The sequence below is a fragment of the Oryx dammah genome, unplaced genomic scaffold, assembly GCF_014754425.2.
Source record: "Oryx dammah isolate SB20612 unplaced genomic scaffold, SCBI_Odam_1.1 HiC_scaffold_25, whole genome shotgun sequence".
Taxonomy (NCBI): Eukaryota; Metazoa; Chordata; class Mammalia; order Artiodactyla; family Bovidae; genus Oryx; species Oryx dammah.
This window is the reverse complement of record NW_024070209.1, coordinates 99,414,894-99,433,571: the sequence shown is the minus strand read 5'-3', so window position 1 is coordinate 99,433,571 and position 18,678 is coordinate 99,414,894. Positions and strand designations below refer to the sequence as shown.

The following is an 18,678-nucleotide window of genomic DNA, read 5'->3' as shown; positions in this document are numbered from 1 at the left end:
CTCTGTCATCAGCAGCCCCATTTTACAGATGAGGAAGGCAAGGCCCAGGAAGGTAAATAACTTGGCTAAACAAGCAGCAGGCCCTGGACCTCGATCCAGGACTCCTGTCTGACAAATGCCAGGCCCAGAGGGGAGAGACCCTCAAAGGCTGGTCCACAGTGTGGGCACTCCCTGGCAGGTCAGGGGAAGGCTGCCCTCCTTTCTGTACCCCGCCCCCAACGCCAATACCTCCAGGAAGCCAGTTCCCAGCTGAACAGCAGGAAGTGGGCACAGTGCCCCCATTCTTAGTCCTGCAAGGCTGTGGCAGCCTGGCCAGGAAGGCCGTACCACAGCTGCCACCCAGATGGGCAGGAAATTCAATTTCCCACCACCACTGCCAGGCCAGCTCTCCCCAGACACACAGGTGTTGGGCCACAGTCCACCCCATCCCTGACCTCAAGGCCAGAGGTCACACTGGCCCTGTGCTCCAGATGCCTGCCTCTGGGGTGCCCGCCACCTCGCCCCTCTGATATGGGGAAATGGCCTCCAGACCAACAACTGCCAGGTGAAGGAACAGGATCAGACAGGCGGGTCGGCCTGGGCCCCAAAGAAATAAGGCTTCGCTGAAAAGGAATCAGACACGGAACAAAGGAGGACCACTTGTAACAATGCCCAGGGCAGCCATCCCTGGAGCACTTTCTCTGCCTACCCAGAACCCACCGACTAATCACAGCGACAGTGACATCTATCAGAGCCCTTCTTGTCCAAGACCTTTCTTATCTCTTACTCACACAACAGCCACAAACATTTTGTAAGTGAGCAGCCCAAGGCTCAGAGTAGAGAAGCAACGTTCAAGCTCACCCTGCTGGGAGCATCAGGACCAAGTCCAGGGACTAAAAATCCCTGACCCTGGGTTCAGATTCTGCCACTCCCCAGATGTGTGATCCTGGACTAGTCACTTAACCTCTCTGTGCCTCATTCTCCATCTATGAAAGGATAAAGTGGAACCCATTGTAAAGGGCTGTTATGAGGATGACAGGTTAGTACATGAAATGTGCTTAGAGCTGGCCTTGCTACAGGGCAGATTTCATGGAAGACTTATTATATTTTTATCATCAGGCCCTATGGTTTTCCACACCCACCCCACCCCACCCAAGAGCCCAGCCACACAGACAGGGAAAGTCTGAGCACATCATTCTCCTTAGAAACCGCTCACGACCTCCTCAGGACAAAGCCCAGACGCCACCAGGCTCCCTAGCCGAAGGCCGGGAGTGACCCACAGCTGGGCAGCCAGCCGCCTCGGCCTCGCCCCTCCCCACCCTCGCGCCTCACTCTCTGCCTGGCTTCTCTTGCCTGGGGGAGAGCTGCACACGCTGTTCTCTTTGCCTGGAACACTGTCCCCGCAGCTTGTCAGTTCAGCTCAGTTCAGTTCAGTCGCTCAGTCGTGTCCAACTCGTTGCGACCCCATGAACAGCAGCACGCCAGGCCTCCCTGTCCATCACCAACTCCCGGAGATTACCCAAATTCATGTCCATTGAGTCGGTAATGCCATCCAGCCATCTCATCCTCTGTCATTCCCTTCTCCGCCTGCCCTCAATCTTTCCCAGCATCAGGGTCTTTTCCAATGAGTCAGCTCTTCGCATCAAGTGGCCAAAGTATTGGAGTTTCAGCTTTAGCATCGGTCCCTCCAATGAACACCCAGGTCTGATCTCCTTTAGGATAGACTGGTTGGATCTCCTTGCAGTCCGAAGGACTCTCAAGAGTCTTCTTTAACACCACAGTTCAAAAGCATCAATTCTTCAGCACTCAGCTTTCTTCACAGTCCAACTCTCACATCTATACATGACCACTGGAAAAACCATTCCCTTGACTAGATGGACCTTTGTTGGCAAAGTAATGTCTCTGCTTTTCAATATGCTGTCTAGGTTGGTCATAACTTTCCTTCCAAGGAGTAAGCGTCTTAATTTCATGGCTGCAGTCACCATCTGCAGTGATTTTGGACCCCCCCGCCAAATAAAGTCGGTCACTGTTTCCACTGTTTCCCCATCTATTTGCCATGAAGTGCTGGGACTGGACCCCATGGTCTTAGTTTTCTGAATATTCAGCTTTAAGCCAATTTTTTCAATCTCCTCTTTCACATTCATCAAGAGGCGCTTTAGTTCTTCTTCAATTTCTGCCATAAGGGTGGTGTCATTTGCATATCTGAGGTTATTGATATTTCTCCGGGCAACCTTGATTCCAGCTTGTGCTTCTTCCAACCCAGCGTTTCTCATGATGTACTCTGCATAAAAGTTAAATAAGCAGGGTGACAATATACAGCCTTGATGTACTCCTTTTCCTATTTGAAATCAGTCTGTTGTTCCATGTCCAGTTCTAACTGTTGCTTCCTGACCTGCATACAGGTTTCTCAAGAGGCAGGTCAGGTGGTCTGGTATTCCCATCTCTTTCAGAATTTTCCACCATTTATTGTGATCCACACAGTCAAAGGTTTTGGCATAGTCAATAAAGCAGAAGTAGATGTTTTTCTGGAACTTTCTTGCTTTTTCCATGATCCAGTGGATGTTGGCAATTTGATCTCTGGTTCCTCTGCCTTTTCTCAAACCAGCTTGAACATCGGAAGTTCACGGTTCACGTATTGCTGAAGCCTGGCTTGGAGAATTTTGAGCATTACTTTACTAGCATGTGAGATGAGTACAACTGTGCGGTAGTTTGAGCATTCTTTGGCATTGCCTTTCTTTGGGACTGGAATGCAAACTGACCTTTTTCAGTCCTGTGGCCACTGCTGAGTTTTCCAAACTTGCTGGCATATTGAGTGCAGCACTTTCACAGCATCATCTTTTAGGATTTAAAATAGCTCAACTGGAATTCCATCACCTCTACTAGCTTTGTTCGTAGTGATGCTTTCTAAGGCCCACTTGACTTTACATTCCAGGATGTCTGGCTCTAGGTGAGTGATCACACCATCATGATTATCTGGGTCGTGAAGATATTTTTTGTACAGATCTTTTTGTGCAGCTTGTCACCTGACTATTTCTGGGTTCAGCTTAGACATCATCTCCTCCAAGAAGCCTTCCCGGCCTCTGGTGCTGGCTAAGCCCCCTTCTCTGGGCACAGGCCCCGCAGATGCCACTTCTAATTACTCAGTACACTGAGCATTCTAATTGTCTGTTTACTGTCTCTCTTCTTGGCACCAAGGACACATAAGGGCTGATGGGGTTGTATTCCCAACCCAGGGTCCGGGGACAGGGCCTGGCCACCTGGTGACCATATGCTGGAGGATGGCAATGATAGAACAGATGAACGAACACTAAAGGTACCCCCAACCGTGGGAGGATCCCCAAGCCTGATGGCACCGTCTCCCCCAGGGCCAGACCCTCCTGCTCAAGCCTCCCTGGGGAGCCCCCTGGCCATCCCACCCGGCCCATTCAAGCCCGTTCCCCAGTCTCCGCACTTCCCCCGAACTCTCAGCACCTGTCTTTCCCGTCATGGCCACAGCCGACCCTCAGAGCCCCATCTGCTCTGGCTCGGCACGCCAAGGAGTTGTGCCCACAACTTCCGAGCAGTTCCCAGTGCCCGGGATCCGGGCCTGGCACCAAAACCTCATGGCAATCACAGCCAAGGCCATGTTCCAGCCACAGAAGAATCCAGACTCCCCATCTGTAAAAGGGGAGTAATCACTTCTCCATTTATTAAACACCCATGATGGGCCAAACCCAGTGCTAAATGTTATGTGTCTGATTTCATTGAACCCTCACAGCCACTCAACAAAGGAGGTAGTGTGGTCAGCTCCGCTTTGTTGTTGTATAGTTGCCAAGTCATATCTGACTCTTTTGTGACCCCAGGGACTATGGCCCGCCAGGCTCCTCTGTCCACGGGATTTCCCAGGCAAGAATGCTGGAGTGGGTTATCATTTCCTTCTCCAGGCGATCTTCCCCACCCAGGGATCGAACCTACTTCTCCTGTATTGCAAGCAGATTCTTTATGGCCGAGCCGCCAGGGAAGCCCTCGGCTCCATTTTACAGATGGGGAAACTGAGGGTCAATGACTTGACCAAAGCATATAGATGGTCAGTGAGGGACACAAAACTGGAACTCGGGTCTCAGGGATGACAATGCCCAAGGCGGAGCCAAGCTATTTCCATGGTGGGCAATGTCCCCTGCTTCCTGGGACTCTCACACTTAAGGGGTCTCTCCCACCTACCAATACCAGGGTTGGTCCATGTGACCTATAGGATATATGATGGTATGTCACTTCCAAGACTGTGACTGGCTATAAAGACTTACTTCCCTGGTGGCTCAGATGGTAAAGAGTCTGCCTACAATGTGGGAGACCCAGGTTCGATCCCTAGGTTGGGAAGATCCCCTGGAGAAGGGAATGGCAACCCACTCCAGCACCCTTGCCTGGAAAATCCCATGGACATAGGAGCCTGATAGGCTACAGTCCATGGGGTCACAAAGAGTCAGACACAACTGAGCGACTAAATTAAACTTTTTCATCTTAGATTCTCTTTCTCTATCCCTCTCAACTCACTTTCTCTAGGAAAACCCATGTCACGAGAAACCTTCCAGGGAAGACCATAAGGGTAAGGAACAGAGGCTTCCTGACAAAAGCCTCATACATGAACTTAGGGTGGATCCTCCAGCCTCAGTCAAGCCTTCAGATGACCACATCCCTGACCAGTGTAATAAGTGCCTTCCCATGAGAGACCCTGAGTCAGAACCAGAATCCTAACCCTCCAGGACTGTGCATCAATAGATGCTCACTATTTTAAGCCACAGAGTTTCAGGGCTATTTGTTACACAGCAAGTGGGAGCGCACACACCATCTCCCTCTAAAATCCCTGTCTCACGTGCTCTGGATCCAAATGATGCGAATTCCCCACTGGCAGGCTATAGGGCGGCATTCTCTGCTACCTGAGCATTCCCTGCTCAGAAGTAGGGCAGGTGGCAGGGAACAGGCGGGGACAAGGTGTACACTCACGTCCAACCTCCAGCCGGATTTCTGCAGTGGCGTCGCCCAGCTCATTGACAGCTCGGCAGGTATAGATGCCAGCATCCCTCTCACGAACCACCGGGATCCGCAGCATCCCAGAAATGGAGTCCTCAGAGGCCAAAATCATTTCAAGATCCCCTGGACCGAAGACGAGAAAACATCAGGCAGATATCCATGGTTGCCACTGGAGGCCTGGGGATCAAGCTGCCTTCCTGACCCTGGGTTCCTGCAGCTCCACAAGGCTGGGACCTCAAAGGGGTGCGGGTGAGGTAGAGATCCCCCCACCCTGCAATCAGGACCCCTATTGTTTAATGGGTGCAGATTTTCAGTTTTGCTAAATGAAAAGAGTTCTGGAGATGGGTGGTGGTGATGGTTGTACAGCAATGTGAATAAACCTAAAAACGGTTAAGATGGTATTGCATATGTTATGCACAATTTACCACAATTAAAAAATTTTTCTTTTAAGTGAGCACCTCTAAGTCCAGTTCCCTGAGTCCCTCTGTTGGCCAAGAGTGAGTCTCAGCCTGCCCTCTTGCATGTGACAGGTTCATTACCCAAGAACGCCTCGCTTGGGTCTCCCTCCTGGGTCCCTACCCTCTGCTCAGGGGCAGACTGAGGCTTGGGTCAGCTCTGGGAAAAGCCCCCCCACCATCCCCCTGAGTTCTGCCTCTCTGATGATTCATTCTCATTTCTCTTACTGTTCCCTGACTCCCACCCCTCCAGGCTCCTAAGGCCTGAGGGATCACCCTGATTTTGAACCTTTTTTACAACTTAATTTAATTTTTGTTTGTTTTTAAAATTGTGGTAAATATACATAACACAAGATTTTACCGTTTTAAGCACTGAGTGTCCAATTCAGCGGGATCAGGTACATTCCCCATGATCCATCCACAAAATTTTTTCATCTTCTCAAATGTAAGCCCTACTTAAACACTAACTCCCCATTTACCCCTCCCCAAGCCCCGGGCATCCATCTTTCTCCTCTCTGTCTCTAAATCTGCACACACTAGGAATCTCTTAGAAGAGATCCCTCTTGGTTAAGTGGAATCATATAATATTCGTCTTTCTGTTTCTGGCTTATTTCACTTAGCATCATGTTTTCGAGGTTCATCTATGTTGTCTCAAAATTGCATTCCTTTTTTCCAAATTAAGAAAACTTTTTATCTTTTAAGTTTTTACTACTTAATTACCCCATATTAGAGCAAATGTCTCTGAAAATGTCACAGATAAAAGATTTTTTTCTTCATTTGGCCAATTAGAAGTAGGGGGAAATTTCTACACAATAGCTGCTATGGGCCTGATTTTTTTTCAATTTTTTTTTCTTTGTCATGGGAGTCAAATTAAAAAATTTAATTGTGGCAATAAAGAAAGTCATAAAATTTATTATCTTGATCATTTTCAAGCATACAGTTCAACGGTAACTGCACTCACACTGTCGTGTAACTTGAACGTCATGCCTTCTTAAGGCTGAATAACATTCCATGGGGTGGTGGGTGTGCTGTGCTTAGTCATGTCTGACTCTTTGCTACCCCATGGGCTGTAGCCCGCCAGTCTCCTCTATCCATGGGGTTTTCCAGGCAAGAATACTGCACTGGGTGGCCACTGCCTTATCCAGAGAGGATTTTCCTGACCCAGGGATCGAACTGGCATCTCTGGCGTCTCCTGCATTGGCAGGCGGATTCTTGAGCATTAGCGCCACTTGGGAAGCCATTCCGCTGGGAGAAAAGGTGGCTCCTGGGCTGGGCTGGTAGAGCTCCCAGCCACGACAGGCAGTGACCGCACCCTGAGGAAGGAGCCTCGAGGCCTCTGCTGCCACTAGCTGGTGGCCATGGACAAAATGCTCAAACTCTGAGCCAACACTGCCTGTCAGTGTTGAGGTGAGGCTCTGCTGAGATCACAGACAGGTGCTGCCAAGGCTGGAGTGCGTCTGGGTGGGAGGGGGCTATGCTTGAGAAGGAGCCCAGGGTTCTGCTCTGGAAAGTCCAAGGCAGGAGCCCTGGGACCCAGGTCCACTGATGTGGGAGCAAGAGCGGCTCCTGTCGATCAAACTCCAGCTCCAGGTCCAACACACAGAAAACCCTCTACACTCACTAATTCAGAAAAGCCTCACAACAGAACGCTCAGCATGACTGCCAGCTCTCTGATAATCACAGCATCTTCATCATCACCATTAAGGACACTGAACCCAGACCACGGGCCAGGCTTGTTCTAAACAATTTGCACATATGGACTCATTTAATCCTCACACAACCACCCTGTCTCAGAGACTGGTGGTCCTATGGCCGGGACCTTGAGCTCCCAGTGCAGGGGGCTCAGGTTCAATCCGTGGTCAGGGAGCTGGATCCCACCCGCCACAACTAAAGAGCCTATGTGTAGCAACTAAGACCCGATGCAGCCAAATAAACAAGAAGAATGTTAGGGGAAAACAAGCTGTCTTTTGACTTCCCAGCTAAGGAAGCAGGCTCACAGATGTCAAGCCACTTGTCCGAGGCCACTCAGGGGGCCAGAATTCAAACCTGGGTCTATTCTAAAGCCTGCTCCTGATCACAGAGCCAGTCTGCGTCACTTATATATGGATACTGGGCTAAGGGTGACGGGGGCTGCTTGAAACAGTCCATTCTCCCCAGACTCCCCATGCCGAGTGCCCCCCATGACCGTCCTGGAAAGCTGATCCTCCAGGGCCGCCCGCAGGCCCCTTCTGCAGGCCCTTCTCCCCACCCAGTCCGTATACCTCGATACCAGATGACCCGGGGCGGGGGAACCCCAGTCGCCTCGCATGCCAGCACCGCCTCCTCCCCTTCGGCAGCCAGCACCACGCTGTTTACAGCCGACACGGATGGTGGGTCTGTGTGGAGAGCAGATGGGGAATTGGGGACCAACCCATAGACTCCCTAGAGCAACAGCGCCGGTTTCCCCAGCTGGGGGAGGGACAGAGGGGCCAGGGTGGGGCTGAGCACCTGCCTCCTCCCCACCCCCCACCAGCCGGGACAGTCGCCCCCAGAAAGGTGCAGCCTTGGCCGGTTTTTAAAAAGCCAATTACTCCCGGGACTAAACTCCCTTCTTGTCCTCTTTTTTTTTTTTTAAAACTTTATATTTTGAAGTAATTTCACAAATGAAAGTTGCAAGAATAATACAAAGGTTTTTCATGTACCTTTCACCCGTATCACCAGATGTTAACATTTTTGCCATATTCGTTTCCTTTTATCATGATGGAATTCTCTCTGTATTCTTTTTTTTCTAAATGGCTGAGAATAAGTTCCAAATATGATATCCCTTTACCTCTAAACACATTAATGTATATTTCCTTTTTCTTATATATAATTTTTAAAGATAATTTTTATTGAAGTATAGTTGATTTACAGCATTAAGGTAGTTTCTGCTTGTGGCAAAGTGAGTCAGATATACCTACATTCTTTTTTTTTTTTTTTGTCCTCTTTGAACCTGGCGTAAAAGGTGGAATCTTACAAGGTTCTAAAATGCACCACAGGGGCTGGCTGCCGCTCCCTGGCCCCTGACTCCAGCCAGCCTCCTGCTCCTTGCAGCCCCTTGGGGACCCCAAGGGCCATTCCTGTCTCGAGGCTTTTGCCCTACCCTGTCTCTCTCCCTGAAACACTGTTCCCATTCCCGTCTGGGGCAAGGGTTTGATCCTGTGTGTACGTTTCCTTCTCTGCCCAGCTACACGTCGCTCCATCACACCACCCTGCTCTGTGCTCGTCCCATACCTTCACCATCTGAAAGTACCTTATTTATCTGCTTGCATTTTGCTTCCCCATTAGAATATAACCTCTACCTGGACGGGGACCCTGTGTTCACTATTGTATCCCAGTGTCTGCCACACAGTAGATACTTTTAAGTATCTGTGGATGAGAGGGAGAAGGGGAGGGGTGGGGGGAGGCAGGACTAGGGACCCTCTTCTGCAGAGGCCCTTGACTCACGTACCTGTATAGTAGAGGGTGACTGTCTCTTCATCTCTGCCAATCTCATTAGCAGCCTGGCAGCTGTAACTCCCAGCATCCTCTGGGGCCACCCCCTGAATGATCAGGGTTCCCTGGGCATCCACGCGGACTCTGGAGTCGTGCCACGAAACGTGTTCAACAGGAAGGGGCCAGTTAGGTTGGGTCACATGGGGTTGCCCCAGCCATTATTAAAAGCAGATTAATTAACAACATTACCGGTGACACCATTTTACACTGACTGCTTGCTCTGTGCCAGGCTGTGGGTTCATCACTTTTTATGTTCCTTTTTTATTCATCGGGCTCAGAAAGGTAAGGTGACCTGCCCAGGGGCACACAGCCTGAATGGCAGAGGCAGAATGCGAGCACAGGTCTGCCGGATTCTGTGGCTGGAACGCCTGACTCCAGAGCCCACATGAGGCATCGCTATGTTTCCCCAGTGATCTTGCTCCTGAGCCTCAAATCATCAGGAAGAAGGTGGGGCAAATGCCACTCCATTTGCTACAGTTAAGAAGACTGAGGCCCAGAGAGGTCCCTGAGGCCCTCACCTGCTGTCCTCCTGCAGGGCGCTACCCTCGCGGCTCCAGGAGATGCGGGGTGCAGGGTATCCGGAGGCCGAGCAGTGGACCCTCACCTCCATGCCCTGGGAGAAGCGCTGTGACCTGGTGTGGATGCTGACCTGCGGGGCCTCTGGAGTTCAAAGAGCGGACAGGTGGGGAGGAGCTTGTCAGAGCAGCCGTGTTGTCCCAGGTACCCAGCCCTGAGCCCCCGGCTCCTCCCCGCGGCCACAGACAGCGGAGACCCAGGAAAGAAGGGCCCCGAGGGACCTGCATCCTTGAGAGCAGCTTCTCGGGGAACCGGGGTTGACCAGGCAGCCCCCAGGCACATCCCCAGGCCACACGGGGACCTGAGTTCCCAATAGCCCCTGGTGGGAGCCTTGAGCTCCCTGAATTTCTGCTCTGAGCTGAGCCCGTCCTATACCAGCAGCCTCGATATGGCCTCAGAATCTTTCTCAACACACTCTAAGCAGCCAATCCAGAGTCACTGGCACAAGAGTGAAATTTGCTCCAACACACTCACTTTTACACTTGGGGGAGACAGTTCCCTAGAGAAGCAGGATCCGTCTAAATCCTGTGGACCTAAATCCCAGGTGAGTACCTAATCCAGGCACTAACCCTCTGGACATGTTTCCTCTTACTGCCTTCTCCACCCCGAGCTGGTTGGTGCTACCCAAACCCTGCTGAGCACAACTGATCTCTGGGCTTCCAGAAGTTTCCAATGTCCCATCTCTGTCTTGCATATCGAGAGGGCTGGACAATGGACGTGCTCAATGGCCCAGAAAGAGGACAGGACACAGTGAAACTGGCTTGGCCAACAGCAGTAGAAATTGAGGCTAGATATGAGGATGAACTTCCCAACAGTGCTGAACCACTACACTTAGGCTGGGAGGCTACAGAATCCTCTTACTCCGAAGGCTGAGAAAACTCTGGAAGGGCGGATGCTGCCTACTGGAGCTGATGTCCGAGAAGAGGGATGGCCGGATGGGCTCCTGGAGAAATGCCAGGTAGTGAGCAGCCTCACCTCGCACCAGGAGCCAGACGGATGCCCTCGTGACTCCATTGGAGTTGCTGGCCATGCACTGGTACCGCCCGCCATCGCTGGGGGTGGTGTTCTTGATCTCCAGGGATAAGTCGGCCAGCTGGGTTACTCTGCCCGTCGAGGCCGACAGGACTCGCCAGTCCCGGACCCAGGTCAGGTTGTAGGGGGCCTCACTCAGGACCAGGCAGGACAGGATGGCGGTCTCTCCGGGGGACACGGTCACATTGGGGACAGGGACCAGCTGCGGCGGGGGGTCTGCAGGAACAGGAGCGCAGGAGGCACCGAGGGGTTGGCATGGGGAGGGGGACATCCTGCAGACCCTGGTGGTGTCCAGACCCCAGAGTCCACTGTCTCCCCCCAGCAGAGCAGCTCACCAGCATCTGCTCACCATGCCCAGACGATGCCACCGCACGGCCATCTCACACCCGCCCGGGGGCTGTGTGTGTGTGTGTGTGTGCATGCATGCCTGATTTCCATACAACAGCCAACGGCAAAATTTAGCAAGAGTTAGCCCATTCTTCAGGGCTTTCCCAGTGGCTCAGTGGTAAAGAATCCACCTGCCAATGCAGAAGACACAGGTTCAGTCCCTGGGTCGGAAGATCCCCTAGAGAAGGAAATGGCAATCCACTCCAGTATTCTTGCCTGGAAAATCCCATGGACTGAGGAGCCTGGCAGGCTCCAATCCATGGGGTTTCAGAGTCAGACACGATGTAATGACTAAAATAAATAAACAACCCACACTTCACACCATTTGAGGCAATAATTCCACGAGTGTACATGCTCAGTCACTAAATCGTGTCCGGATTTTTTGTGACCTCATGGACTGTAGCCCGCCAGGCTCCTCTGTCCATGGGATTTCCCAGGTAAGAATACTGGAGTGGCTTGCCATTTTCTTCTCCAGGGGATCTTCCCGACCCATAGATTGAACCAGTTTATCCTGCATTGGCAGACAGATTCTTTACCACTGAGCCACCTGGGAAGCCCCAATAATTCCACACTGGTGGATAAAGTCTTAGAAATCACCCTCAACTGGAAAAGGGTAACAAGTACAGAGCTATTTTCTGTATAAACAGCAGCCAAATGTGGACTAAGGCCACTGCCCCCAAAGAAGAAAGAGCTTAGAAACTCACACTCTCAATAAGAAAAAACCATTAAGAAGTGACAGCTCAGAGACCATGTCACTAAATTGTGTCCGGCTTTTTTGTGACCTCATGGACTATAGCCTGCCAGGCTCCTCTGTCCATGGGATTTTTCCAGGCAGGAATACTGGAGTGGGTTGCCATTTCCTCCTCCAGGGGATCTTCCCAACCCAGGGATTGAACCCATGTCTCCTGCATTGGCAGGCAGATTCTTTACCACTGAGCCACTAGGAAAGCCCATCAAGGCAGCTTAGGTTCATTATTTTAACAGCAAAGCCAATTTCATTGCAAGAGGATCTGTGGCTTTTCCAACCTTCCTGAGTTCAATGCTGCCATGGTGGCAGGACCTGGAGGCATAAGGGTTGGGGACAAGGTGGACGGTGGCCCATGTAAGGGCCTGGGGGCTGACCAAGAAGTCAAGGGTGGGATTGAGGCTGGGGACTGGGAGGCAGAGCCCAAGCAGGTGTCCTTAACCTTCCTGCAACCACAGGCCATTCGTGGGGCAGACAGTCCAAACCGGAGGCCAGCACGCAGGTGCAGTGTGGGCGTCGGGCTCCGGATGACAGACGGTCCCTAGCAGCTGGTTGGCACACTCACTCACAGATGGAGAGAGCCTGGGAGGGAATCCTACAGGGGAGAGTCAGGACGGGCGCAAGGGGACAGACCTGTGACGACGATCTGAGTCCTTGCTCGTCCGGTCCCAGCGCGGCTGACTGCCGTGCACTCATACGTGCCTTCTTCAGCCTTGGAGGCCCGTGGAATCTCCCAGCTGCTGTTCCCTGACTCCCTGCAAACACAGGACAGCTGGCAATGCACAAGTGCACTGCCCCCATGAGGGACCCCCGGCCTCACCCAGGCTTCCGGATGGGGGCTTGGCCCCCCGAATCTTGCCCCGAAAGAGGACCCCAAACCTCTCAGAGGCTTGGTAAGAAGAGACGGGCAGCTAAGGACGTGCAAATCCCAACGATATCCTGTGTGACTCTGAGAAAGGCCCTTCCCCTCTCTGAGTCCCGGGCTTCCAACCATAGGCGGGAAGGTCTCAGAGGGTCCTTCCTGCACTGACCAGCACAGAACCAGGCCTTCATGGGTTGAGTTTTCAGAATCTGAGGAAGGCCTATGGCTCCTCCAAGGAGTGATGGCCCAGCAGTGGTGGGAGCCTCAGGGACCCACTCTCCCCCAACCCTGGCCAAGCTGGGAGGTGCCCAGTAAGACGACCATGGTCCCAGGTGTGCCAGCCACCACCCCTTAGGTCCCTTCAGGGCATCAAGTCCCCAGGAGCCCTGGGACTGGGGACAGTGGGCAGCCCTGAGCCACTCACCGAAAGCGCCTCTCCTCACCCAGCCTGGCTCCGTCCCGCCGCAGCTGTAGCCGGAAGGGGAGGGCACTGTGCACAGAGCAGGAGATCTGCAGGGGCTGGTGGAGGTAGCCATGGATCCTGGGGGGCATGCTGACCAGGGGGGCACCTGTGGGCAAGGGCCAGCACTCGGGATTCCTCCCTGCCCTCCACCCGTCAGCCTGCCCTCGACACACCCAGCAACACAGAGACCCACAAGGATAACTCAGGGGCCAGAAGTCAGGGCTTCAATCTCTGGCTTCACCATCCAGTGGCCGCCAAGAACAGGGGGGCTTACCTCCCTAAGCCTCAGTTTTCACCTCTGTAAAATGGGTTAATGGCATTAGTGACCTCATCGAGTTGTGGTGAGCTGCTGGTGAGAGGTGGTGAGTGGGAAGCCCTTGGCACACGCACGTGGCAGGGCCAGCTCCTTCCATGAAGACTCGTGGGGGTTTTATGGCTTGTGCCACCATTGTGTCAATTGTGTGGGAGACAGAGAAGTCAAACCGGCCCTCAAATCTGATGAAATGCTCCCCAGATGGGACTCTCCAGGGGCCTGGGGAGGGTTGTGCATCGCTTGCCCCTCCTGCAGGGTCAGTTTTACTCACAATCTGTGGGCTGGAAGCCTTTTTTATTATCTAAAAATCAGCCTAGTGGGAGCATGGCTGTGAATACAGAGTTCACACGTATTTTCAAGATAAAATAAGAGATTTCCATGCAATCTCACAGCTTCGGATGAGCCTCTGGGGACCCCCATCAGAGACGCCACTGCCTCCTCCTGCCTGACCCTGGCCTTGGGGTGGCACATAGTCTTTCCTTGGTTCTTTGAGTCGCTTCAGGGGAAATGTCTGAGAACTGACCCACAGAGCCAGTCTTGGGCTGTCTGTGCCTTGCTGGGCGATTGCAGGCTTGTGGGGAACCCTTGCGCTGCCCTCTCCCTCATCCACCCCAGAGATGCTCTGAGGGTGAGACAATGGGCCAGACCTCCTCCGAGCACAGCACCGGGGGTGGGAGGGCAGTGGTGACATCATGTTACGGGCTCCCTGCCACATCCCAGGGGAGAGTGGTGTCGGACCATCCAGCCACGTCCTCAGCTGTGCGCGCGGCAGCCACAGCTCACCCCCACACACTGGAAGCCTCTGGCTCCCTCTTCCTTGAGCTGAAAGAAGCCCAGGGACCCCACCACCCCACATATCTCCAAACCCAGTGTCTTGCTCCCATCAAACTCCTAGCCTTCCAGACCTGGAAGGTGGTGGTGGGGGCCAGCAAACCACCCACCCCCTGCCAAACCACACCCTTCCCCCACTCCGCCCCCATCCTTTGATCTAGAGCTGACATGGAGACAAAAAGCCAGAACTTAACTTCCCAGCTCTGGGAGCCATCTGAGAAAAGAGAGAGAGAGAGAGGCTGCTTTAGTCCCCCTGCTGAGATTCCTGCCTGAAAATGCCTCCTGAAAGCTGCAAAAGCTGAGGCAGGAGCAGCCCCGGGGACCACAGCCAGGGAGTGGAGGCCAGGAGACTGAAGGAAGGGGTCCCAAGCCCCTAGCCCTGCGATGCCCTGCCCCATTCAGGTCCTCAAAGTCCCCCACCTCACCACGGGCATCTCAGCATCCTCTCTGCATCCCCAAGTGAAGTGGCCGGGGGAGTCTGAAAGCCTGAGCACCACTGATGTGGGATGTCAGTGTCGTCCACCTCTGAGCTCCTCCTGGGTCACTACCAGCGCAGTGGGAAGCGGGCAGGAGGAGGAAAGCAAGCCCAGTAAGGAGGCTGGTGCCCAGTGAACTCAGACCCCACTCCCCAGGACCAGAGGCAGATCTGGAAAGCCAAAGATGCTGCCCTGCCCTCTGGGAGCCTCCAGCCTGAATGCCGAGACCTCTGGGACACACGGGAAACTCGCAAAAGCCACACATGTGGGAAACAGCGCAACACGACCAAAGGTGGGGGGCACAAGGTGACTTGTGCCTACAGTGACATCACAGTGCCAGCAGCCACATGGAGGGGCGTGGTTCATGGTTCCTACATACTGGGTACAACCTCTGGGCATCTGAGAGCCGTCCTGTTCTGTACATTAGCTTATGCAATCCTCCGAGCAGCCCTGTGAAGTCAGTGGTCTCAGTTTCCCAGCAATACAATGGAGACACATCTTAGGACTGGGTATAAGAACACAGAGAGGTCAGCTCAGTGCTCTGTGATGACCTAGAGGGGTGGGGGTGGGGTGGGAAGGAGGCTCAAGAGGGAGGGGACACATGTATACATATAGCTGATTCCTGTTGTTGGATAGCAGAAACTAACACTGCATTGTGAAGCAATTAAACTTCAATTTTAAAAAATGGAAAAAAAGATGTTACTACAGGAGAAGGTAAATGAAGAAATTTATTACTATTATGGTAATATTGGGCTTCCCTGGTGGCTCAGACAGTCAAGAATCTGCCTGCAATGCAGAAGACCAAGGTTCAATCCCTAGGCCGGAAAGAACCCCCGGAGAAGAGAATGGGAACCCACTCTGGTATTCTTGACTGGAGAATTCCATGGACAGAGGAGCCTGGTGGGCTACGGTCCATGGGGTAGCAAAGAGCTGGATACAACTGAGTGACTAACACTTCATACTTTACTTCTTCAAGATCATTTCAAAATAAAAGGTTTGAAAAGATAGATTTTGCAAGAAGCATGCAAGAGATTATAAAAAGAAACCCTTTAGACCAGGAGCGGGGGGGGGGAAAGGAGCTGATATGAGCATTTAATGAACAAATGCATGGCAAGTGCTTGGCCCAGGATTGTCCCATGAGACGTGCTCAAAATGGTGATTAGGTTAGTGTTACCATCGTTATGACAATGATAGTAATTATGATTATGCAAGGGCATACTTATATTCACTAACCTGCCCACTGTTGTGTCTACAGTTTCTAGAACCATGACGGATACAAAACGAATGTTGAATGTACAGGTGGATGGATGGATGGATAGATGCATGGATGGATTTATGGATGCATAGATGACTTTGCAGTAAACCCTAGAGCCGAAAATTGCATCTGAAGCATCTCAGTATTCGGCATAATGTATTGCAGAGCCTGCAGTTTAATGAATAAACATTTCCTAATCTAATTGAATCAGGAAACCCTTTCAGGGATTAATGAGCCTCCAAGGGAGCCAAGGAGCTGGGGGCGGTAGGAGTCAATTACTCACCTGGAGTTACCCCACGGTAGGAAACGCCGGAGACACGGAGGAGAGGGTTTCCCTCATGATCCTTGCCCTTCACCTTGAGGTAGAAACGCTCCTGGGGGCTGTGGAAGGGCGGCCCACCCCACAGCTGGTGGGTTGATCCATTGGAGAGGGGCTGCGTGGGCAAAGTCAGGAGGGACCGCCCTGAGCTGTGTGAGAGCTCCACTGAGTCCAGGCGGCCGGGTACCCGCAGGCCCGTGGAGTTGATCACCAGGGAGATGGGCACGCCTGCAGAGGAAAGGGCGAGGAAGGAGGTGCTGGCATCTGTGCTGGGCTCCACGAGGCTCCCCAAGCAGGGGTCCCACCCCAGGGCCATGGTTAGGGATCCAGCCTGCTTTGTCCGCCTTTACCCATTCCCTCACCTTCTCTTCCCCAGGCCAAGGAATGCTGGGTGGGACAAGGAGAGAAGGGGGGTTGCTACTGTCCGTGGTCCTGAAACACCACTCTCCTCCAACCCATGGCTTCCCATGATTGCGTCACCTCTGCTCTGCAGACTGGGGTGCTCACGGAGCAGAACTGAGAAAGGGCACCCTCCCATCCCCCGCTTAACTCTGGTGTTGGCTGTCAGCCGACAGGCTCTGGGACAGGCCGAGGTGACATGCACACCCCAGTTTGGGAATGCTGACTCCTGGTGGGCTTTCCTGTGGTTTCCCTTCCCATCTCATTGGAAATGTACTTTCCACACTATCTCAGGAAAGCCAGAACTGGACTTGGGTTTCATAATCTTCTAAGTTGATTTGGAAACTGTTAGGTCTCTCCCTTTTCAGATAGCTATTCTTTTCTCTCTCTCTCTCTCTCTGATCATAAACTGGGAACCAGAGGATGTGGTAGACGTGATCCATGAAATGCCTTCCATCTTTTGAAAAAAAAAAAATCAGACAGTCTAGAAAGGGCATGTATAAATCTAGAAGTCCAGAATTCTTTGAAAAATCAAGCGTGTCAGTGCTGGGCTTCCTTCCCATGTTGCAACAACCAGCCAAAGGCACGTAGCAGCTGCTCCTGTGGCCAGGCCCCAGCGGTTCAGTTCGCTGCAGCCTCCCCCACTCCCTGGTGCCCTGGGGTCAAGTGCCAGTCATTATTTATTACTTGCGATTGCCCTGCTGTTTTTCTCACTTTTGAAAAATGTCTTGGATGGAGCCACATCTTTATCAAAAGCAGAAACCAAAGAAGGTCACACACGGCCCCCGTCACCCTCTCCCACTGGGGACTGTCCCTGAGGACTGCTCTGCTTTCAAACTCTCCCCCGCCACCCCCACATCACTTCACTTCAGTTCAGGGATTTCTCATCTCTCTTGGCTTTAGAATAGGAGCTAAGTTTCTCTGCCTCCCTCCCACCTCCCTGCTATTGGCAAAAACAAACACAGAATGAACGAGCAGCCCACTTTTCATTTTGAAGATATCACTGCAGGTCCTTGCAGGGAAACCCATAAGGGCTGACAAGGATGAATAACTTTAGAGGATATATACAGACTCAAAAGAAAGCTCTAAGGACCCAGCACACACCATTTTGGGGTCATTATTCCGTGGTCCAGAGTTATCTTGACCTGGCCTTGTTCTTATTCAGTCCCTGAGTCCCACTCTTTGAGACCCACGGACTGCAGCTTCCCTGTCCTTCGCTGTCTCCCAGAGTTTGCTCAAACTCATGTCCATTGAGTCAGTGATGCCATCCACCCATCTCATCCTCTGTCGCCCCCTCCTGCTCCTGCTCTCAATCTTTCCCAGCACCAGAGTCTTTTCCAATGAATTGGTTCTTCACATTAGGTGGGCAAAGTATTGGAGCTTCAGCATCAGTCCTTCCAATGAATATTCAGGGTTGATTTCCTTTAGGATTGACTGGTTTGGCTTCCTTGCATCCAGGGACTCTCAAGAGTCTTCTCCAGCATCACAATTTGAGAGAATAAGTTCTTTGGTGATCAGCCTTTTTTATGGCCCAACTCTCACTTCCATACATGACTACTGGGAAAACCATATTTTTGACTATATGGACCTTTGTCAGCAAAGTGATGTCTTTGCTTTTTAATATGCTCTGGCCTAGTCCCTCCCATCTCTCTGTTCAGCTGGTCCCAGCAAAACCCTCCAAATGGCCCCATGGCAAGAGACCATATTTCTGAGCCCTGATACTGAGAAAGATTGAAGACAGGAGGAGAAAGGGGTGACAGAGGATGAGATGATTGGATGGTATCACTGACTCAATGGACATGAGTTTGAGAAAACTCCAGGAGATAACAAGGGACAGGGAAGCCTGATGTGCTGCAGTTCATGGGGTCGCAAAGAGTTGGACACGACTTAGCCCCTGAACAACAACAGCCTGATGTTCACTGGAAGAAGTGAGGCTCTAGACAGACAAATCTTGACAAAGAGAACGGGAAAGGAGGGTTAGGGGGACAGCCTGAGCTCGTGGAGGCCTTGAGGGACAGGAAGGAAGTTCTAAAAGTAAACGGTCCCAGGGTCACCCGGGCTGGAAC

The 18,678-nt window shown here is 52.2% G+C and overlaps 1 protein-coding gene across 1 annotated transcript in view; it reads right to left on the bottom strand.

Moving 5' to 3' along the window:
* HMCN2 (hemicentin 2) overlaps positions 1 to 18,678 on the bottom strand; it is a 175,892-nt gene that overhangs the window by 118,389 nt on the left and 38,825 nt on the right. The window contains exons 8-15 of the mRNA XM_040225390.1: positions 16,178 to 16,441; positions 12,981 to 13,125; positions 12,328 to 12,449; positions 10,506 to 10,778; positions 9,473 to 9,614; positions 8,911 to 9,038; positions 7,703 to 7,816; positions 4,960 to 5,109 (exon numbers count right to left, since the gene is read on the bottom strand). Coding sequence (XP_040081324.1) covers positions 4,960 to 5,109; positions 7,703 to 7,816; positions 8,911 to 9,038; positions 9,473 to 9,614; positions 10,506 to 10,778; positions 12,328 to 12,449; positions 12,981 to 13,125; positions 16,178 to 16,441 — 1,338 coding nt within the window. The remainder of the gene's footprint in view (positions 1 to 4,959; positions 5,110 to 7,702; positions 7,817 to 8,910; positions 9,039 to 9,472; positions 9,615 to 10,505; positions 10,779 to 12,327; positions 12,450 to 12,980; positions 13,126 to 16,177; positions 16,442 to 18,678) is intronic.